The sequence below is a fragment of the Gracilinanus agilis genome, chromosome 1, assembly GCF_016433145.1.
Source record: "Gracilinanus agilis isolate LMUSP501 chromosome 1, AgileGrace, whole genome shotgun sequence".
In the NCBI taxonomy this organism is placed as follows: Eukaryota; Metazoa; Chordata; class Mammalia; order Didelphimorphia; family Didelphidae; genus Gracilinanus; species Gracilinanus agilis.
Genome location: NC_058130.1, coordinates 455,871,328 through 455,895,787, shown reverse-complemented (window position 1 = coordinate 455,895,787; position 24,460 = coordinate 455,871,328). Strand labels below are relative to the sequence as shown.

General features: G+C 34.3%; 1 protein-coding gene across 2 annotated transcripts in view; it reads left to right on the top strand.

Annotated features, from left to right (window-relative positions):
* Positions 1 to 14,859, top strand: part of CDH12 (cadherin 12) — a 382,411-nt gene extending 367,552 nt beyond the window's left edge. For both annotated transcript variants that reach the window (XM_044657897.1, XM_044657896.1), the window contains 4 exons: positions 905 to 1,026; positions 4,849 to 4,966; positions 9,273 to 9,524; positions 14,360 to 14,859. In XM_044657897.1, the coding sequence (XP_044513832.1) occupies positions 905 to 1,026; positions 4,849 to 4,966; positions 9,273 to 9,524; positions 14,360 to 14,859 (992 nt within the window). The remainder of the gene's footprint in view (positions 1 to 904; positions 1,027 to 4,848; positions 4,967 to 9,272; positions 9,525 to 14,359) is intronic.
* The last annotated feature ends 9,601 nt before the right edge of the window (positions 14,860 to 24,460 follow it).

The following is a 24,460-nucleotide window of genomic DNA, read 5'->3' as shown; positions in this document are numbered from 1 at the left end:
GTTATCTATATGGACATATAATTATTACAGCCCAATTTGTACTTAAAGAGAAATACTCTAGCAATAGTATAAAATGTGTACTGAAATGGGAAGAAATTTGAGTGAGGGATTATTAGGAGGATATTGCAATAATATAGGCATGAGGTAGAGGTGGTAAGGGCTGACCTAAGGTGGCAACTGTGTGAGTAAAGAAGAAGAGAACAGATATGAAAAATATGTGAAAGCAGAAAGGAAATATTTGGCAACTTATTGGATGTATTGAGTGAAGAAAATTGAATAATCCAGAATAATATCAAAGTTATAAACCTGCAAGTCTAAAAGAATGGTGGTGCCTTGAACAGAAGTAGGGGAATTTGGGAAAGAGAAGGACTTGTCAGAAAAGATAATGAATTTTTTCTTTAAACATGTTAAATTTGAGGCATATTCTAGACACGTGGTTTGAAATGTAGAATAGGCAACTGGCAATATGGGATTAAAATGCAATCTGGCTCTGGCAGATAATATCTCTTGGCTACCATTTTCTCATCTATAAATTGAGTCAGTTAACTTCTGTGTCCTCAAAGGTCCCTTATAGCACCAAATCTATGAAGACATGACCTAATTCTAATCCCTTACTTACAGATAAATAAACTGAGGTTTAAAAAATTAAATATCTCGATCAGCAATACACTGTATTAGAACACCCAGTTCAATGTTCTTTCACTATGCTACCTTATCTTTTTGCACATTGGCATTTATTTTATTTTAATGATACTTCACTGTTTTCTTTTGAGTTACTTTATATTATCTTGTAGGATTTGTGGCATTTCAATGAAGTCTGACATGTGAATAACATTTGCAATACAATAATGCCTCACCAACTCTTGTCATTCTCCCCGCCCCTTTTCTCTTTTTTTTCCAACAGGCAACCCATCATTAGCCAGCAAAGTCAATGTCCTTATCAATGTACTGGATGTGAATGAATTTCCTCCAGAAATTTCAGTACCATATGAGACAGCAGTCTGTGAAAATGCTAAACCAGGACAGGTATGCTACCAATACTGACATTTAATTCTTTGAATCAGTTAAAATGGCTTCGTAAGCTTTTCTCCTCAAGGGAATGCTTAAAGGGATCTATGGATTAGGAAGGGAAGCTATTGGGCAGAAATATATCATTGAAATCTTCCTCACCATAGTCATCCTCCTCCTCTATATATATGTATGATATTTTAAGTGTGACAAAAATATTCCACCTATCTTATCTCATTTGATCTTCACAGCATGAGTATAATGGAGATACATGAATCTGCTCTAATATACATTGTCTCAACAAAAAACATCCTATCAGCAATGAAAAGCCATCTAATATTTCTCAGAATATACTCTCTGCCTGTCTTGGGGGACCATAAAGGGCTTGTGCTATAATCATCTTTTAAGCGGTGCATTAAAAATGGTTCATGATGATTTATTGGGAAAGTGGTTCTATTTTCACTGGGGGTTCTATAGAGAAACATCTTGAATGCTACACTTTGTACAAAATATTGAGGTTATTGAGACAAAAAGACTCCTCCCCTCCCTTTTGGAATAATAGGTTCAGTGGTTTGCTTTATTCTGACCTCAGGTTAAGCAAGTAGCATAGATATTCTAAAGGAAATGTATAGTTTGGTGGGGGTTTTTGCACATCATCAGAATGGGTGTTAGTCATAAGATCTGTGCATATTTATGCTTGTGTATTAAGTATGTTTTCATTGAAAATTAATTACATTGTTTTGAATTGCTTTATCTTGTGTTTTAGAATGTTGATAAGAAAATGCTTAGAGTTTGAGTTTATGCCTATAATGCTCTTTTTAGAAGTTCTTGTTTAAAAAATTCTATCTTGAAATTAATAAATTGTTATCATTTTTATTGCAGCTATATATATTATAATTAACTTATTAATCATAAATAAAATATCCTTTATAAGAATAATATAAATTTAAAGAGTCATATTTTTCCTTAAAGAAAAAATATAATAAGAATTTTGGGGAAATTTCTACTTCCCCAAATCTATAGTTTTTCAATATTAATGGACAAACACTTGGATAAATGCCCTATTATTCAAATCCTTTTATTTATTGACTAACTATAGGTAGTAAATATTTTTATGTTGCACCAAATGATTTGGATTTTTTCCAGTGAGCGGTTATATTTATATATATATATATACATAATGTGACAAATTATATGGTATAATGCTTTTTCATAGAAAAAGTGTGAATGTATTAATATTTTGTCTCAAAATCTGTCACCTTTCCCAATGTGATCTAATTTCTGAGGTAACCAAAACAGCCATAGTAATATTATTATTACTTGAGTGTTTTCTGTTAGATAGGCACAGTGAAAAAAATCAGTCTTTTTTAAGACTTTAGCAAAGTATATTCATTTTTAATCCACTAAGGACCCCTTTAGGGCACTAAATGGGACCAGTTTTGGATTAAGGGGGAACTTAGTGCACTCATTACTTCTCTAGTGACCTGACAGTAAGGCATTGGTAGTAGTAGAATCTATTAATAGATGAGCTCAATTTGCACTTCTTACTTTACAGTGTTCTTTCTCTAGGCACAAAGGACTGGCATATTTTCTTTATTCCTTCCCTGATAGATCCCTTCAGTTTGGATGTGAGGGAGAATAGTCTGGACCCCTAGAACCTCTCTCTCAGTCACTCTTTCATAGTCATTTCCTTTCCCATTGAAACATATATGTGTAGCAACAATTGCTTCCATGAACACACAGTTGGAGGTGACCATTGCGTTTGTTCTGAAACTATTGATCTAAAGAGCTCTTGCTTTCTGGTCTTATTACCAGGGACATTCCCTGTAGATTGTGAGTATGAGGAGTTCTTTCCTCACTGAGCATTACTAAATAAGGCTCCTCTGCTCAGGGAAACAAAATAAAGGCTCTTACAGAGTCTCAAAAGGCTTATCATTCTGGGAAACCTATATATGGTGGAAAATAGGTCTGACCATCTTATTTAAGTATTTTAAAAATTAAAATATTTTTCTATATTTGCACATTCAGTTTTATTAATGTGTTATTTCTTCTTTACAAACATTTACAGATTGCTTTTACTTCGTGAGAAGTCTCCTATAACAAAATAAAAGTTAAAGCAATCTAATAATACAGTGACCTCATTTGAAAGTTCTTATAATATTTCATATTCATAGGACATTCTGAAATTTCTATTAAAAATTAGCAAATCTATATGGTCTCCTACCATCTGGACCACTACAGTGGGAAGAGGAGCATTATTTTTTGCAACACAAATGAATACTCCAATAAAACACATGCACACAGTGTCTGTATACAAAAAAAAAGTAGATGTTTCATTCTTTCACCTTAAAACCAACATCTTCCTATATTGGATAATGTGTTTGCCCTCAGTCCTCTGGAATCACAAATGATCATTGTAGCATTTATAGTTTTCAAAATCACTTGTTTATATGGAATTTTTGTTTCCAATTTCCATTTTATTCTTCATCAGTTTATAAAATTACCCAAAATTATTCATTTTTATAACAATACTGATACGATAGGATCTATTTCTGCTCACTTAGCTTTTAAACTTCATATATCTACTTCTCTAAATCTTTTCATCTTTTTTTGAAATTGCCTGTTTCTTTATTTCTTTTTTTGAACCCTTACCCTCCATCTTAGAATTTGTGTATTGGTTCCAAGACAGGAGAGCAGTAAGGGCTAGGCAATGTAAGTTAAGTGACTTGCCCAGGGTCACACAGATAGGAAATGTCTGAGGCCAGATCTGAACCTAGGACCTCCCGACTCTAGGCCTGACTTTCAATCCACTGAGCTCCTCAGCTCCCCAGCTACCTCCTGTTTCTTCATTTCTTAAAGCACTGTACTTCTCCAATATAATAAGACTTATTCAGCCATTCCTGGTTATAAATAATTTTACTTTGCTTTTTTGCCATAATAAAAAGAGTGGATATATAACCTAATAATAAAAGTAATATAAATTAACCTTTTCTTCTTTCTTTGGTCTGTTTTGGCTATAAGTATTAGAAAACTGAATCAAAGAGCAGGCAAAATTTAGTAAATTTTTGTGTATACTTCAAACTTTCTCACCAGAATGATTGTGATCTCATTAATAGGACTAGCAATAATATATCAATATTCACCAGTTTTCCTGTTGCCACTCAAGCATTTATCATTTTCCTTTTTAATGCCATCTTTACTACTCTTATGGATATCTCATTGAAATCTTATGCCAGTTCTAGTTCTTCTTTTCATGTATCTAATCATTTCTAAACCAGGGAATTAGTGAAAATTGTTGAATAGACTTAGAATTAACAATGACAAATCTACTAAAAGATATTTAATAAAACTGAAAATAGAAAAAATTTCTTAGATTTTTCCTAATACACTTTTGTATTGATTTGAAGGAGATGAGAATATTTCTTTTATTTAACATAAAGTAGAATATTAAATGCTCTTTTAGAACTATCATTCTCATTTTTAATAAAAAATTCTAAGCTCTTAAGTTTTATGTTTGCAAGCTCCTTAAGGGCAAGAACTAATTTATTTTATGTCTGTGTCTCTGGTGCCTAGCATAGTGCCTTATAATAGGTTTTTAAATAAATGTTTTATTTTGAACTGAACCGAAATGAAATGAATACAATTCTCATAGGAATTACTTCCTATTCTGTCAGTGTGTCAGCTATTTACTATATATAACTCTTTAGATATTGGGCTATGAAAATTGAATGTAAAAAACTGGTTTGCAAAGTTCCATTAAACAAGCTCATTAAAATTTTGAGAAGAAAGTTCTTTTGAAAAGGCTGACTGCCTTCATTTTTAATTTCAACATTGTTTCAGGTAATTCAGATCATCAGTGCTGCGGACCGAGATCTTTCACCTGCTGGGCAACAATTCTCCTTCAGATTATCACCTGAGGCTGCCATCAAACCCAATTTTACAGTCCGTGACTACAGAAGTAAGCTTAACCACCTAAATGTGACCTTTTTCGCGTAGCTACATAAAGTAACAGAGTTTAGTGCATTTCATAAAACTGTTAACAAAGTTTATAAGATGTGAAAATTCACTAATGCTGGAATGGAAAAAAAAGGTCCAGATTCAATACAAAACATTCAATGAATAATACCAGAATCCAGAGAAATAGTTAGGCATAGTCCTCTGATGAATCAAGAAATTTAATGGCTTTTTTGGAAAGCAAATGAAAAGTAGTTCCTTGGACATGTGCTATTTTGGGATCATTTCAATTGTATCTGACTCTTTTGTGACCTTACTTGAGGTTTTCTAGTCAAAGATATTGAAATAGTTTCCTATTTCCTTCTACAGAACATTTTATAGATGAGGAATAGAGAAAACAGAATTAAGTGACTTGTCCAGGATACAGAGCTAATAAGTGTCTGCAGTCAGATTTGAATTTGGAGAGATGAGTCTTCCTGATTACAGTTTGGTACTCTAGTCCATTGTACCATTTAGCTGCCTTCGACATACTTTCCTCACATAAGCATACAATGAAAGACAGTGGTACAATGGAGAGAAAAATATAAGAGTCAAGAAGATCTGGTCTCCAGTTTATAACATATATTGGCTATGTGATTCTAGATAAATCAATTAATCTCTCAGTTGTGCTGTGTAATTTTCTAAAATTAGGTGCAGATCTGCATTATTTAAGAGAATTTTCTTTAACCTGGCAGCTCTGAATTTTGATTATGATGTTCCTCTAAGATCTCTTTTTAGGGTTTCTTTTAGGAGGTGATTAATAGATTCTTTTTATTTTCATTTTCCCCTACTTGCTCTAAGAGATCATGCAGTTTTCTTTTAAGATTACTTGAAATATAATGTCTAGATTTTAATTGGTCTTAGCATTTATATAGTGCAAAAATTCTTATAATTTTTTATCTATTTTCTAAGGTAGTAGTTTTTGTTATGAAATAACTTACATTCTCTTCTATTTTTCAGTCTTGCCTTTCTTTTAATATTTCTTATTGTCTTATGGGAACATTGATTTCCATTTGGTCCATCCTGTTTTTCAAGGAGTTTGTTTCTTGGACAACATTTTATACCTCTTTGGGATAAACTGCTAACTTTCCTAATATTTCTTTCATGGGTCTTATTTCTTTCCAATTTTTTCATTAGTTCTCTCATTTAATTATATAAATTTAAAAAACTGTTAAAAATAAAACACATTTGCCTCATATTTTCCAGAAATTTTAGTTGTATGTTTTCCCCAAGTTTGTTTTTCTTTGAGGCTTTGCTTGAAGATGTTTTGGAATTATTCTCTTCTATGTTTGTGTCTTGAGTTTCCCTGACACCATAATAGCTTTTATTGATGCCATTCTTTTTCTGTTTGCTTATTCTTGCAGCTTGTTTTCTTCTTTAGACTTGATATTAGATTCCTTCTCTGACCTTCTTTAGGAGGCAGGGTTTGAGCTGATTCTTTAACTCCCTTTTTGGTACATTGACTCTTATAGAATCTCGAAGTAACCTCAAACTATAGATTTGCAAGCTTTGAGTGTTCCCAAAGTGGTCTGATCTAGGGAAAAATCTGATTGCTGCTCCTTGTCTGAGTCTTGGCTGTTCCTGATCTAGGTATGAGTGAATCACTCTTTGACTACTATTTGAATCAGTCCTAGTCAGCCAATTCCAAAGGTCTTCTGGTTCTGAGACATAGAACTGATAGCACTCTTTTGGGTCTGGAATTCCTACCCTGATTGTTATTCTTGAGGCTTTAGATCAGACTAGAAGTTGGAACTGAGGCTTCACTCTGCTCCTGGGATCAGTAACCCTGCTACTGTTTGCTTTTGAGCATTCTCCTCTTAGCTTAGGACCAACTGCACCCCACTTCCCTAGAAGGCCAGTTCTGGGTTTAGGTACCACTGAATAACAGAGCCGGTGTCTGTGACCTATAACTGAGTAGAATGACAAACTTATAGTTTGGTATTTATTCTTCTGTCTTACATTGTTCTGTATGAGACCTCCACTTGCTTTGGTCTACAACTTCTCCTGGGATTATGGAATTCTCCACCTATCCCCAGTGTTCACTCACCTCTTTGTGGCTGACACTCTATCCTGATTTAGGGTGGAAAAAAATGAGTCAATGCAACATTTTCTTGGGTTTTTGCCAAAAAGATTTGGTCTGGTTTCTTTTCTAGAACTGAATGGAGGAGTTGCGAAGAGGAGCTCACTGTACTGCTCACTGCTACTCCATGATCTTGGTTCCATTCTGTTATTGTATTTTACTGTTCTTTTTAAGGGATGAGGGTTTTTTGGAAATTTTCTAAGAACTTTGGTTTACAATTAAAGATTAACTTTATTTAGAAAACTAGAAAATTTTTTTCATAATATGATGCTAGAATAATCTTCATTTTAAGGCATTGTGACTTATTTTCCTTTATTCTAAACAAACTCTTCAAGGTATTTTCTTTCATAGAGCTATATTGTTTGTAATTAGTTTAAATAATAACAGACTATTTCTTATCACTTGACCTTTGTAGCAGAAAAAGAAGGTATATTAGTACTGGAAAAATTACAGTGGTAATAATAATTTCCCAGGTCACCATGATCTTTTTCTACTATGAGTTCCTTTATTGAGGAGTAATTATCCATAAATCTATTTGAATGGAACTCATTCTGTTCTGTGGTAATAATTATAATTTTATATATTTGTAAATATATGGTGGAGATTATGTCTTCCTTATTTTTCTCTCTCACAGATTTTAGTTTAATATCTTGCATATATTAGATGATTTATAATTTTAATTAATAAAATATATCATGTGTGTATATATGCAAATATATACATAGATATATAAACATACATTCATGCATGTTATATATAAGTATATATAAAATATATGTTTATAGATAGATAGCTGTACAAAAATTTATCAATAGCTAAATAATTAATTCACTCAGTTGCTTGATTGAAACATCTTTTATACATGTTATACAACGGGTATAAGAAATTCTTCTGCCATGTCATTTATTTCATGGTAAAGTTTCATAAACATGTCAGTTTGTCCAAATCACTTTGCTTCTAACATCGATGCTAATGTTATGCATACTTAGAGGAATATAATCCAAGATCTCTCATAACAACACTGAAGTTCTTAAAACCATTGAAGCCAAAAAGAAACAGATAAAAGTCAAAGTTATTCCAACACATGTAGTAAGGTAGAGAAAATTATTTAGCAAATAAAATAAAAATAATCCCTTGGCCAGAATTTCTTATATGATTAAATCAAAATATTATGACTTAAATTATAGGAATAATTTTGGTAACTTTCTATTTTTTATATATGTAAAAACTAATTTAAAGAAAGTCGGCATTGTATCATGGAAAAAGCACTTCACTGGATCACCGGGTTTTTGGTCACAATTCCTCTAAACTAATTTTTTGCCTTATCTCGGGCAAGTAATTTCTTCTCTCTTAAGGCCTCAGTTTGCTCATCAGAGAAATGGGGAAATGAAGGGATTGGAAAGGATGTCTCTAAGGCCCTTTCTTTCCAATTTTATTTAATGATATAATTTATGTTAAATGATAATAAATATTATATTTTATGATAATTATTTTTATACATATATGTGTATATATATATATATATATTGAGGGCCATTATAGCAAGCAAGGCACAAGTTACTTTATTCCTCTCCTTTCTAAAGTTCATACCTTGTTGAATCACAATAGTGAAAATACCAAGTTTCTTGAGAAAAAATAATGGCACTTGGTCCCTACTGGGAAAAAGTGAAGGAGTGATATTTTAGGGACCATGGATCACATTAAGTATCAATCTGAAGTCCTAAGTAGATTCTTGTTACATATTTAATAATCAGTTCACAGTAAAAATACTTTTTGGAAATTTACACTTTATTTTTAACCTGCTTTTTTGTAGGATAAAAAAGCTATTCTCCTTTTGAGATTTTGACAAGAAAAGTCAAAAAAGGAATACCTCACTATAATTCATTTCTCATTTAATAAAGAAAATATTTTCCTTCTATTTTCTTTTCTACTCTGAAATTTGAGCTATCTTACCAAAAGGGATTAGTAGACAAAAATAAAAAGGCTTCCCCCAAAAAAATAATAGTTTACTAATGATTTGAATTTAACAACATTTGTAAGGACAGAACAAAATTTTTAGAAAACTGCAAAAATAAAAATAAAAAAAATCCACTGGCTTAAGATCAAATTGTTCTTGTTTAACAGGTACTAACATTACTGTATTAAGAGGAGTCTACAGTAACCATTGTGTCACAAATGTCATGTTTTGTAGACAACACAGCTGGAATTGAAACTAGAAGAAATGGATACAGCCGCAGGCAACAAGAGTTTTATTTTCTCCCAGTTGTGATCGAGGACAGCAGTTACCCTGTCCAGAGCAGCACAAACACAATGACTATTCGAGTTTGTAGATGTGACTCTGATGGTACCATCCTGTCTTGCAATGTGGAGGCAATTTTTCTACCTGTAGGACTCAGCACTGGAGCCTTGATTGCAATCTTACTTTGTATCGTTATTCTTTTAGGTAGGATAATTTCACACTTTTTTCTCATGCTTCTGAATCTGTGCCTGTCTCACTCCATTTCTCTCTCCCCAGCTCCCTCTTCTTGGCCATTTCAACCTGTAAGTTGCTTTGTGTTTTCTTAGAGTTCATTAAATTCTAAATACTATTACTTCTTCCTATATTATAAAGATATAAAAAGGCATGAAGTTCAAGTTTAAACTGACCAGCAAAGGATAAAAAAGGATTCTGGGATAGGATGGTGTAGAGAAAATAATTCTGGACTAGGAGTCAGAATATTTGGGTTCAAGTCCCAGCCTATGCTACTTAATATCTGTGGGATCTTGGTCAAGATATTAAGTGTCACAATGAAAAGGACACGGGGTCTGGAATCAGGAAGACCAGAATCAAATCCAGACTCAGACATATACTAGCTGTATCACTCTTGTCCTTTGTGTGACACATAGTCTCTGTTTTCTTACCTGGAAAATGGGGATAATAATAGTATTTATCACACAGAGTTGTTGTGAGGATCAAATGAAATATTTGTTAAAAGTGTGTATGTGGCAAAGTACCCAAAATATTAAAGGAACTTAATAATTATTTCTTCCTTCTTATTTTTGCCCACCCTAATATGAAAGTGTTGGACTAGATGCCCACTAAGATTTCTTCTCATTAAATTTTCTCTGCTAAAATATATGCAGGGCCCTTTCAGTGGTCTGGAGCAATAAGGCTTTGTTTTCCTAATCACAATGAAAGTTCTTATAATCATACACATTCATGCGTACATAGAATATCCTCAGTCTAGTTCCTTATTATATCTTTTTGGATGGATTCAGAATATTTTAAGTGTGAGTACTCTCTCCACTGATGCAGACTGCGGTCCCTTCATGACCCTATATTCTGGGAAATTTGTATCTTTGACTTTCCATAAGTCTTCCATTGGGGACGTACCCAATGTCCTATAGGTCTTAGCATTAAATGCGATGAAAACAAGTAATATTTGACCTTATATCTCTTCTAGAAAATTTCTTAAATCTTAATTCCCAGTGAAAGTAAACAGAAAGAGGAGAAAAGACTGTGGGTAAAGGTCTTTCCAGATTATCTGATCATTTTGAACTGTGAGCCAGGAGCAATTGCTCATGCATTTGCCATCCCTCCCCAACATAAATAAGACAAGTGATATAATAAGTATTTATAAAGTGCCTACTGCATGCCAGGCACTGCTCTAAATTCTGAATCACAGCAATCCAGAAGACTCAGAGGGAAAAAAAAAGGCTTAGAATAATTATTTTCTATTAAGTTTTTTGACATTGAATTTTAATTGGTTTCAGAAACTTTTGTCCTTATTGCTTATAGGATGTAATACTTCTTTTCATATGTTTGTTCATTACCTGATTGACAAAGTCTCTCTCCATGGTTGATTTTACTTCTAGAGGCCTAGAATCTGAATTCCAACAATATAAAAAAGTCTTCTATAGAAGAAATTGGGATATGCCAGAGTAAAAACAATATAGACAATCCTCCAAATTTAAGGGATAGTCCCTTTACTCCACTTCAATTTAACAAAAGTCTTAAAATTGCTTGTTTTCCTTGTTATGAGTAAGTAGGGCGACCGGTTTCTGCACCTTGTCAGGAAGAATAATTGTCATTTTAGCTTTGATGAAATCTATGTAAATCCAATATGTCCCTTTCAGTCTAACTTCAGCAAAACTTCATGACTACCTTTGCACTTATACTTGTAATATATAGGCATCATTCTTGTTCAAGCAAGTCCCCCAAATGGTAAGAATAAACTTAGTCTATTTTTCTCCTCATTTTTAGGTCATGCAAAAAAGTAAATGTTTCCAATTCTACTTTTTAAAAAAACTGGTAGAAAATACATTGTCTGGCACATGTATTCCTTCTTTATTGAAGGAACCATTTGTTTTTTTAATTAAAACAAGAAATAAGGCTAAAATATTAGAAAATTCTGTTAATTAACTAATTAGGGAATAAGATGTGTTTCCAGAAGTCCCAAGTTTAAAACTCTTTTCTCAATTTACCATTCTAACACTAGGTGGGGCTCTGCTCCAAATTTTCAAATGATCAAAAATCAAACAGAACCAAACATTTCCCTATCAAGGTGGATGAAATTTCCAGGCTAGGCAAAGGTAATGACTAGTCAGGGATCTAATGATAAATTGAGTCCCTGGAATATGAATGAAATTCCATAATGTAAGAGTTAGGTGGAAGACATTGAACCTTTTAGGAATGGTAGATTTTTAAGTGAAATATTTGCATTTGAAAGGGTCACATTCAGATGATATTGACTGAGTCAATGGATTTGCTTTTGGGTCTTAGGAGACTGAAAATATTTTAATTGAATTTAGTCAAGAAGAGAGCCAGTTAGAGAGAAAAAACTTACCTCTTACAGATTACCATTTCCTTCTGCCTCTTAGAAAATACAATAAGTTTCTTTTTTCCTTGCTATTTCTAGCACATTTCTGTGTCTTTTTTTAAAACCCTTACTTTAGATCTTAGAATCCATATTAAGTATTGGTTCCAAGGCAGAAGAGTAGTCAGGGCTTACTAACTAATCTTCCTCACAACAGGCGTGACTTGCCCAGTGTCACAGAGCCAGGAATTGTCTTGAGGTCACATTTGAAACTGGGATCACCCATCTCCAGACTTGCTGGCTATCCACTGAGCCACCTAATTTTGTCCCTTGGATTTTGAGCTTTCTGAAAATGAATAGTTAAACGTTAGGGCAATATATCAGCTGAGTCTAAACATGGAAATGGTGAGGATCACAGAAAAATATTGGAGTGAAGATGCCTACATCAACTTGAATCTGTGGTTTTCCTTTCTCAAATTCTATGAATGCAAGATGAAAGGTAGCACTAAAAAGATGACTACTGAAGATACAAAGTACTCTGGAAATCTATGTTCCAAATACTATATGTCCCAAGCCCTCACCAATCTTTTTATCTTTGGTGCAATTAGAAAACAATAAACTTGAAGCCAAGGCATTTACTGAAATGTAATAGTCACAAAAATATCAACAAAACATCTTCCCCATGAACCTGGGACTCACCTTCCCATATAGTCACAGGTCCTAATGGGAAAAGTAACCACTATTAAAATTTATAACCAGAGAGGCAAAGATATAAGGAATAAATAGCAATGGTAACATATATCTCTCTTACCATTTAGATCCATGTCTCCTACTAATGTCTCTTTATACTCAGATCATATCAGTTTGTGTCATGGAACTAGAAGGAAACTGAGAAATCTAAGTGACTTGGCAAAGATTACATCAGAATCAGAAGTAGAATCTGAACCCCAAACCTCAAACTCTAGTACTGGTCCTTATTCCACTACAGGCAGTTTTCCTTAAACTGTTCCTCTCTGTCTCTGTTTTTATAGTCGGTCTGCTAAGCTCACCATGAGTTTATCTCATACTTGGCCATAGCCTCTGTTGGGTTTGTATGAAATCCTGGTCTAAATTACTGCTCTGGGCTCTCATAAAAAACCTAATGACAGGAGAGGTCTCAACTGGGATTTGCCTTCTCTCCTCCTGATCTTCCTTCTTTCTCTTTCTACAAAATGCAGGGGAAAAGAAGAGTAAACTCAGGAGCTTTCCTCTTTCTCCATTGCTTACTTTATACTTGACTGTCCATTTTTAGAGGTTTTGAAATTTAGTGTATATCCAAAGGCAAATCCATTTAACTGAACATTTCTTTTTTTTTTTTTTTTTAAACCCTTGTACTTTTGGTGTATTGTCTCATAGGTGGAAGAGTGGTAAGGGTAGGCAATGGGGGTCAAGTGACTTGCCCAGGGTCACACAGCTGGGAAGTGGCTGAGGCCGGGTTTGAACCTAGGACCTCCTGTCTCTAGGCCTGACTCTCACTCCACTGAGCTACCCAGCTGCCCCCTGAACATTTCTTTTGAAAAAAGTCACTCAAAGACTGATAAAAGGGATACTTCTTTTTATCTTATGTTCTCTCTTCCAGGGATATGCTGGAACCAGAAAGAACTTAATTATGAGAACTGATTGTTAAATTTTCAGTATGAGCCTTGAAATCAACAAATCCTACAAATCAGAGCTTAGTTTATTGCTTTGCTTTTTATCAGAACTTAAGAAAATGATAGAGAAAATCTTAATAATAAAGATTAATTTTAAAGTATATTACATATGTATATATGTATATGTATCTTTTTTCTAGAGAGTGGGTAGTTAAACCTTAACAGAACACCTCTGATTAATTGACCTAATATTCTTTAATTTCATTAAAATTCCCCTGGAGAATCAGATGATCACCACCCTTTCCCAAACTCTTCCTTCCCTCCCTACTGGCACACATCTCGCTCAAATTTCCCCTTTAGAAAGTGTGTGCATATTTAGTATTGCCTCATCCTTTGGTAAACTGCGTTACTCTTAGAAACATTACTGTGTGCTTGGGTGAAAATTATCTGAGCAGTCTAAACTAAAATGCTCATTATCTCTTCTAGCTCTTCAATTTTAGATGCGGAGCTGAATTAATAATCAAGTATTTATATCATTTAAAAAATTCATCACAAAATCTTTACTGAAATCTTAAACCACAACATTTAATGCCTCTGATAAATATTAGCATATTAAGGGATTGCAAGTTAGGGTCATTGATGCAAGGTATTCATAGGAAATGAGAACTCAGTATATGATTAAAAGAAAAACAAATAGTTGACAGAGACTTGACTTTGAAGTATAGCAGTGAATCTTTTAAAGAAACTGGATTTCATTGGCTTTCACCTGGCCTCGAAGGATCGTAGTGACATATCAGCCAGGTGCCGAACTTTCTTTTCAGTTTCCAACTGTAATTCTTGTCTCGTTTCAGCCATTGTTGTACTGTACGTCGCCCTGCGAAGGCAGAAGAAAAAAGACACTCTGATGACCTCTAAAGAAGACATCAGAGACAATGTTATCCATTATGATGATGAAGGAGGCGGGGAGGAGGACACTCAGGCTTTCGACATCGGTGCCCTGAGAAATCCAAAAGTGATTGAAGACAACAAAATACGCAGGGATATAAAACCAGACACTCTCTGTTTACCTCGTCAGAGACCACCAGTGGAAGATAACACAGACATCAGAGATTTCATTAATCAAAGGCTACAGGAAAATGATGGAGACCCCACGGCACCTCCTTATGATTCATTGGCAACATATGCCTATGAAGGCAATGGATCTGTAGCAGAGTCCCTCAGCTCCATAGACTCCCGCACTACAGAAGCGGACCAGGATTACGACTACCTGACTGACTGGGGACCACGCTTTAAAGTCTTGGCAGACATGTTTGGAGAGGAAGAAAGTTATAACTCTGACAAAGTCACCTAGACAAAGTTAACCCTGAAAAAGAGGAGAGATTTAAAAGAACAACACGTGGGGGTGGGAGGGTGGGGAACAGACACACACCCAAACTTTATAGGACAAGATTACTTTGATTACTTGGTTTCCAGCAAGTTATATTTATCATATTGTCAATTTGGGTTGATTCTGCAAACAGAAGATCAAACCTATATTATGTCCTTTTCCCTCTCTTTTTTTTTCCTTTTCTTTTGGGTTTTGTTTTGTACTTTGAAAACACTGAGACAAGCTCAGGCTTATTACCTACAATTAAATGATGTGACAACCTAGAAAGAAGATAGCTTTCTGGCATCATGGTGGAAGAGTGGTAGATTTTTTTCTTAATTCCACTAAAGTGCCTATTGAAACTCTTATCTTTTAAAGTGGTATACAGTGCCCTCTGTTGAGAAGGTAATACATGATTCAGAGATAAAGAGGACAGAAAAAAGACACTAACTTCATGTCAAGGAGCAATAGTGACATGCTGACTTCTAATTACTTTGGAGATAAAAAGAAGAATTTCTGGAATCCATCTATTTATAATTCAAAGATTTTTTTTTCTTTTAAAAAAAATGTATGCCAAAATATCACATTTGTTCTCCCCACATTTGAAATAAATTGAAATAAACATGCTAGTATGAAATTCAATATGTAACGGTTCCCAATTTTTAGAGAAATGTTTGAGCTTACCATTATTTAATATTAAAGTGTTCATTAACATGTTACCTTCTTTTCCAAAATAAACAAAAATGAAAGGAAATAGTTTTCTCTGAGGCCTTAGGCCTTCCATTTTTCTTTAAACAAAAACCAACCAAAAGAAACAAAAATAGCCAACTATCAGTACTGGATTTTGGTAAGTTTGATTTATTTTAATGTTGAGTGGGATTTTAAAAAGGAAAAAAAAATTATTCCTTTCAACCCTTTCCAAAATAGAATGCTGAGGGCATGATTCTGTGGAACTACCTGGAAAAGATTCCAATAATTTACATACATTTTGGCCCAAGAGTGAGAATATTGACTACCTGACCTCCTTTCAACCCTAGGATTTCTTATTTGAGGCAGCAAAAAGTGAGATGCCATCTGTTTTTATAGAGGAAAATACAGAAAGATCGACTTAATCAAGGTCCCAATTAGGGTGAATAATGAATCCCTTATGTGGTCACATGCATTTGAATTTATACTCTTTGAAGTTATATTGGTATAAACCTAATACGAATTAGAATATTATGTTCCCCTTATAGGATTCATTAGTTGCACTAATCAGTATCTGGCTAAAATATATTTCTAAAATAAGCAAAAATAGGAAACTGTTATAATTTCATTTAAACTTATGCTGATACAACCATTGTGCCCATTCTCCCTTACTTATAAGTACATGCTGGCCCTTCCTAAGTACTACTACTAAATGTTGCATACTTGTTCTTTGTACCTTTACCTTCAATGCCTGGAACAATTCTGACACAGAATAGGCATTCATTAAGTACAACTAACCTCATCTGTATGGTCAGGAATAGAGGAGGGAAAAACAAAGCAAAATTTATAAAGAACCTGAAGAGTAGATTGAACTTTAAATGACTTAAGTGTTAAGATTAGCATTTCATATGCTCACAGTGGACTAAAATACTTAGAATGCAAAAGTGATTAATGAAGATCCTCACTAATTGGGAACATATCTTGTATCTGCCTGTATGTCCTCTGAATACTTTGAAGCTCAGGTAGCTTTGCAGGTAGGGAGAACAAAAGAAGAAAACATCACAGCTGCTCAGGAAAATTGCATATTGTCACACTCTCACAAATCATAGATTAAAAATGCATGAGACTTTTTAGCCACACCTTTACAGATTTAATTTTGTCAACAGCAGGTTCAAATAGTAATACTAGCATAAAAATATTATATGAAGAAATAACTCAGATTTATCACTTTTGTTGTGTGGTTATACAACAAAGAAATTTAACTATTTTTAAAGCAAATTCTCAAAAACATTGTAGTTTTTCAACCTAAATAAGTGCTTAAATTGACCAGTGAATACATAATTAATTGTTAAATGATGATTTTAAATTTCCCAGTGAAAAGCCTTTGTCAAAAAGATCCCATATAGGCAGTTAGGTAGCTCAGTGAATTGAGAGTCAGGTCTGGAGATGGGAGGTCCTGGATTCAAATTCGACCTCAGATACTTCTATAGCTATATGTCCTTGGGCAAATCATTTAACTCCCATGGCCCAGCCCTTACCACTCCTCTGCCTTGGAAACAATACTCATTATTGTTTCTAAGAATGAAGGTAAGGGTTTCTTAGAAATCCCATCACTGAGGCTCTTGATATTTGATGAATAGTTTGAGAATATTTGCTGTTGTTAATTATTCCTACTGGGCATTCAGGGTACATGTATGCACATGTGCCTGTGCTGTGCCTGTGCCTGTACATGTATGTATATACATATATATACATATATATATGTATGTATGTATGCTTGTGTGAGTTAACCAAAGATGAAGAAGAAAGGGTAGAAGATAGCTCCCTTGGAGATTTGTAATAAAAGATGAATAAGAGAAAATACATTTTAATAAATAAGAATTGCAATTCAAAATGCAATACCAATGATATATTATTATAATGCCATATTTTTAATATATTATCCAGTCAGTTCACAATTCTGTTTTTCATCTAAGTCACTCTTGGATGCTGGAGATGAGTCTATTCTCATTTCATTGGATCTTTAATCTCATTAAGCTACCCATCCCAGAATCTGAGAGTTGGAAGGGATCTCATAAATCTCTTATTCTAACCTATACTAAAATAAAAGTTCACTTCCTGGGAATAAGATATCTAAGGAGGACCAAGGTGGTCCTTTTGCTTTTTTTTTTAACATCTCTGATTATTAGGAAAGTTTTTTCTACTATCAAGCTTAAATCCACATGTCTGCAATTTCCACTCATTGTTTCTCAGTCTGTCTCTTATTTCCTGAAGAAAAAGTCAATCCTTAAATATAACAGTTATTCCTGTGTCAAAATGAGTTACAAACTTGGTGATGGGTCTATCATGCAGTTAAAATAAGGGCAAATGGGATTGCAATGGATTCCACAAAATATTAAGGCATTAAAATGGGCTGCAACATCTGGGACACATCCTCTGTGAAGAGTTTATGGGAGGATATTTCTATCTTCACAGTATTTTTCATAGATGTTCCTTTTTCCCATTCATGTAGCCTCTTGCTTGGGGTAGGTTCTTATCAACTCACATTGAACTATTCCATGTTTATTTAGCCTCTCCACTGTATGTCTCTCTCCATTACATTCCATCCTCCACAAAACTTCCAAAGTGATCATTCTAAAGTTAGCTCTGATTATGACACATCCCAAGTCAGCCACCTCTAGTAGTTCCCTATTGACTCTAGAATTAAATATAAAACCCTCTGTTTAGTTTTTTGAAACTGGCTCCTTCCTACCTTTCCAGGGTTGGTTCACACTGTATATAATCCATCTGCATTGGCCTTCTTGTTGTTCCTTTCACTCATCACTCCATTTCCTGACTGTGTTCCTTTTCATTATTTGTCACCTTGTTGGCCCTGCCTGGAATGGTCTTCCTTTTCACCTCTACTTTCTGACTATCCTGGCTTTTCTTTGAGACTGAGCTCAAATCCCACTTTCTGTGATATGCCTTTCCCAGTATCCATCCTCTGACTCGCAGTACCTACTTTTTTCTGGGATTATTTCCCATTTACAGCACATATATTTTATATGTATATAGTGATACATATTACAAATATTGTTTCCCCCTACACTAAAGTTAGGTCCTTATTGCAAAATGGGGTGACTTTTTTAAGTTTATTCATTTGTTTTATTTTCTTTGTATGCCCAATGGCCCATAGACAAAGCCTGATAATTTCTTGCCAATTAGTCAATTGACTGGAGGAAGCAGGCCTCTATTACATAGGGTTAGAAAGTCATTAGCTTCCAAATCATGAGATTCAAGAAGAATGGTTTGATAAAAGGGCATCATTTTTTCCTCATCTTGAGCAGAGTTTATTTATGATCTCTAAGGCGAGTCCCATTTTTTGTATTCTGTGATATTGGGCTTTATTCTGCATTTTGAGTCCTTCTCATTTCTCAGGAGGTGGTTAGCAGGCTATAGCTTTGGCCCTCAGAAATTTTGGTTGGTCATTGCATTGATTATAATCATTAAGTCTTGCACAGTTCTGGTACCTGAGTTAGCTTAAGTCCGGATTCTTCTTCACTATATGCAGACCTAATTAAGAAAAACTATGTACAAAGCAACTATGTCTCATTTTACTATATTGTTGGCATCTCTGACCCCCTGAAGGGCAATTAAGTGACACAGTGCATAGAGCAACAGGCAGAAACACTGGAATATCTGAATTCAAGTCTAGCTGTGTGACCCTGGGCAAGTCACTTAACCCTGTTTACCTCAGTTTCCTCATGTCTACAATGAGCTGGAGAAAGATATGACAAACCATTCAAATGTGTTTTCCAAGAAAACCTAAAATGAGGTCATAGTCAGATACAACTAAAATAGCTGAATAACACCACCAAACTGAGGTGATCTTGCTATAATTTTTTCCTTTTCCTGAGTAGGGAGTGTGTGGTTATTAAACATTGTAGGAGATTGACCCAGTTATAATCTATCAGAAAACTTTCATTTGGATCATTTATGAGGATTATTTCATTGACTCATAGTTATGGTAGATGGTAGAGATCCAGTGGAGCAGGAGTACTACACCATTCAATGGAAATCCTAATGGATTTGGAGTTTGAGGAAATGGATTTCCATCCTAGCTCTACCACTTACTATCTGTGTGACTTTTGTCAAATCATAATCTTTTCATGCCTCGGTTCTTTCCCTATAAAATGAGAGACTTTGGCTAGATGACTTTTAAATTCTTTCATAGCTCTAAATTTATGAATCTTGTAAATTTTGTAAATACAATTTTGGAAATTAGTTATCTTTGTTCAAAGTTTAACAAGTGAATAAAGATGCGAATTAACATAGAATATATTTAAATACGCTAACTTGCTTCTGAAACAACTAATCTTGATTAAAAGGAAAAAGAAAGATTGGACATAAATATGAAGATATAACATATATACATTACATATTTGAAAATATCCAATTTGACAGATCTTAGTTTTAATGTAAGATCTATATTAATGACCCTTCTAACACCCTTAAATGCTTTCTTACCTTCCTCAAGTCTTGTTTTCACTCTGTACCAATTACTCATTGTCAGAGTGGCATCTTAGGCCTCATCATCTATTGGAATGTTTCATATACCAGATCCTTAAAAATCCAAATTCTAATCATAATCTTTAATTCTTGAATGCTTTTTATCTTCATTGTGACCACAATATGTGATTAATATGAACTCACCCTAATTACACTGCTAGTAGGTTAGCTTGCCTCCTTTGCTACTCTGGAGCTCTTGTCCAGACCTTTCCATGATATGATTGGCACATTCATAAATCTTTCCATTCCCTCAGTCTTTTATTCCTTCTTTGCATATCTCCATCCCTGTATTGTCTCTTTTCTTAGCTTATATTGAGTATGTTTAGAGAAAGATCTGAAAAGATGTTGAAGACTGATGCCCAATACAAATTTAAATCTCATTTGGATCCTTGGTGATGCTCAATGATTCTTTTATTCATTTCTAGTTGTACCAGCCTTCCCTATTACATTGCCTATGGAAATAGTATCATAATTTTAGAGTTTGAATGGGACCTTATAGGCCATCTAGTTCAAATCCCTCATTTTTTTTATGGGGAAACAAAGATACAGGAAGGTTTAGGGATTTGCCCAAGGTTACATTTTCCTCTGTACCTACTGTTTCCTAGTGGCAACTATCACATCTATTTTCTACTGTCCCCAAACCCTTAATATTACCTTTCTTCTTTGCACTCTCTGAAAAAATGATTATGCTTTTTGAATAATATGATGATGTAAATTAGTTCCTTCAAGGGAGATGCTGTCATCTGCTCTAAGTGAAAGAGAATATAATTAGGGCAAATGAAAGAAAGGGAAAAATGGGAATATATCGTTCTTTCAGGAATGAGATAGGTAGACAATATGAATGTAGAAGAAGGTTCAAAAAGTAGTTGAAAGGAGCAGCTAGGTGGCTAGGTGGACTGAGAGCCAGGCTTGCACAGTATTGGTTCTAAGACAGAAAATAAGGGTTAAAAAAAGTAACGGGAAGGGCTGAGGTTATACATCATTACTTTTCAGTGTTTAAAATGAGCTTAATTGCATGACTTTTCTCTAATATCACTCAGCAGTGTGAGAGCAAGAGCAAGGTAGATCACATGGGTACGAGTTGGGAGGAAATATTCAGATATAAGAATGTCAAGACGGGTAGATATTCAGTGGCCAAGAGATTCTACTTTATCAGTTATTAAAACATCAATTATTAAAGCAGCAGATGGTAGAAGTCAGGGCTGAGTGATAAGATAAAAGAAGAAAAAATGGGTGAAATGGAATGGGAATAGAGGAATGAGTCAGAGTATTGGAGGTCATGATGAATTTAGAAGGCTAGTTTAATTTGAATGAGAAAATGATAGAAGGAGAAGTCCTAGGACTTTTGCTCTGAAAATAAAATTTCAAAGTTCCATTTCCTGAACTTGTTGCAGTTTTCCAAGATGATATCAAGGTATTAACATGCAATTATTATCTCAGAAGTAGAACTATAAAGAAAATCATTGGAGGTGAAGAGGTTAAGGAATTGTTTGTTCAAGGTGATATAAGCATTTTAAGTGTGATTCCTTAAGTCAACAATTACCTTAGGGGTATTGCTAGTAGTTGTCATCAACTCACATGTTGGAATAGTATAAATCAGTGATTCCCAAAGTGGGTGCTACCGCCCCCTGGTGGATGCTGAAGCGATCCAGAAGAACAGTGATGGCCACAGGTGCATTTATCTTTCCTATTAATTGCTATTAGAATTTTAAGAAAAATTAATTTCCAGGAGGCTAAGTAATATTTTTTCTGGAAAGGGGATGGTAGGTCAAAAAAGTTTTGGGAACCACTTGTATAAATAAATTAATTACCCAGCAAATGTAAAAAATATAAAGGGCAAACTTTATTAGCTTTTAAGCATATGGTTGTCCAACACAGCCTGCAAATATAAGATCAGAACCAAAAACAGATGCAGTCAGTAGAAAGCCTCCCTATGCCTCTTTCTGTCCTGCAGATTTGTCCCAGATTGCCATCTGAACAACCTGCCTGAGGTGAAAGTCTGGACAGGTTTGCAAAACATTCAGCTTCCTCTCAGTGATTGGTTTCACCCCCCCCCCCCCATGCCATATCCTCCATCAGGAGAGGAGTTGTGTGGGCAATGGTCAAAACAGCCCCTCTGTAACTACAGGAATATCTTTCTCCTCCCCTTTTTAATAGTTTTTTGGTTTGTTTGTTTCTGGTCTTTCATTCTTCACTTAACTTTCTTCCTCAATTTTTAGCCTTTTTTTCTTTTTCTAACATAATTAAATTCTTACCACACCTGCTGTGCTAGAGTTGTTTCCTCATTCCAGATCAATGTATGGTAAGAAGATCTTAGTGGGTAATGGTGGTGTCTTGCCAAAGTTCTCCACAGCAAGAATGGGGGTGAGGGTTGGGATGGAGAGAAACCCTGCTCGAGGTCCTATAATTAATCTCAAATCAGGGTTCTATTTCAGTCTGTCACTGAGTATGCTTCTTATATATTCTGGTTCCAAATGACCTCTTGGCTTATTTCCTACATCTGCATCCTACCCTGCATTCTGCTATACTCTACATTCTAGTGCAAATATATTGTAACAGTGCCATTGAACTCTCCTCAACAAATATTTATTAAGTGATTACTATGTACTATGCCCTGTGCAGAATATTGGGGATGTAAAAGCCTCCATCTTTAAAGAGCTCAACTTCTAATTAGGGAAACAATATGGAAATCACCAGATTCATTTAAGAGTCTAAAAGATAATCTAAGAGGGGGAAGACTCTAGTAGCTGGGAGGAATGGAAAAGGCCTTGTGTAAAAGGTGGGATTTGAACTGAATCTTGAAGGAAATTAAGGAAATAAAGAGGTACAAATGATGGGAGAGATTAGTCCATTCCTCTGTGAGGAATACCAAATAGGTCAACACAGCTGGATTATAGAGTGTGTGGAGTGGAATAAAGTATAAAAGTATTAGAAAAGTCAGAAAGGGTCAAGTTATGAAAAACTTAAAATGCCAAAAAGAGAATTTATCTCATTTTCCCAGCATTTTTCTTGTTCTATTGTCTCTGGATATAATGTCTCGTGATGAAGTCCTACCAATCCTTCACAATCCATCTCAACATATATCTTACTTCATTCCATTCAATTCCATTTAATATAAACGTATGGTCTATTCTGTATGATAAACTATGGTTATCATCTGAATTAAAACTAAAGAGATAATATATTTTCTATATACTCAAAGATTTTACATTGTATTAGGCCAGAGAAGATACAACTGAAGACAATCCTAATTAGACACTTGAAATAGTCAAGGAAAAAAGGTTACTTATAGAGAAAATGGTTGAGCAAAATACTTTGTGGAGATATTAGGAGCTAAATTAGAAGAATTTCAACAGGTCAGAGACATGGGAAGAATCAGTTTTAAGTATGGAGTATGAGAAAAGTCACAGGGAAAGGAGACATCAAGAAGAGATTAGGGAATGATCACTAGGTCTGAGTGTCTGCAGATAGCTTTGAATGGAAGGCTAAGGAGTTTGTTTTTTTATTTGGTAAGAAGTCTAGAACCTCTAAAGGTTTTTGAGAAAGGTTTCACTGAGATTAATGATATATTTTGTTAATAACCATATATTGAACATTTTTATGTCTCCCAGAGTACCTAACATTATGTTTGCACATAATAAACATTTAGTAATATTATGGATGGATGAATAATTAAAGACCCATTCGGATGTTTTATGGTGATTATTGTTAATGGCAAGAGGAAAATAATGGTGATGCTTTGATAGGACACTGATTTCATTCATGAACATCAGTTTCTTTAATTGAAAAATGAGAAAGTCCCATGATCACAGTTCATTCACTTTCAATAGCTTCACTGGAAAATAGTCAATTGTTTGTAAATCATAATTTTGCTTTTTTTTTGTTTTTGTTTTTGAATTTGAATGATGCATTCAATGACTGATATAATTGTTAACCAAGGATCAATATTTTCCAAGACTTAACCAGTTAAATATTTATAATTCATGAACTGTGCTAGGCACTGGGAATGCAAAGGAAGACAAAAGACAATTCAATTCTTGCTCTCAGGGAGCTCACAGTTTTATGGAAGAGACAGAATGCAAACAACTATATACAAACAAGCCACACACACACAGGAGTAAACACATGTATACATATATAAATGTAAAATTATCTATCTACATTTAGGATAAATTGGAGATAATAACTAGTGAGATGGCATTAGAATTAAGGGAGATTGGGAAAGACTTCCTCTAGAAGATGGAATTATAACTTGGTCTTGAAAGAAGTCAGAGAACTCAAGGAAGTAGAGATGAGAAAGAAGAGAGTTGAAGACATGGGAGATAGCTTGGGAAAAAGAAAGAAGTGGAGA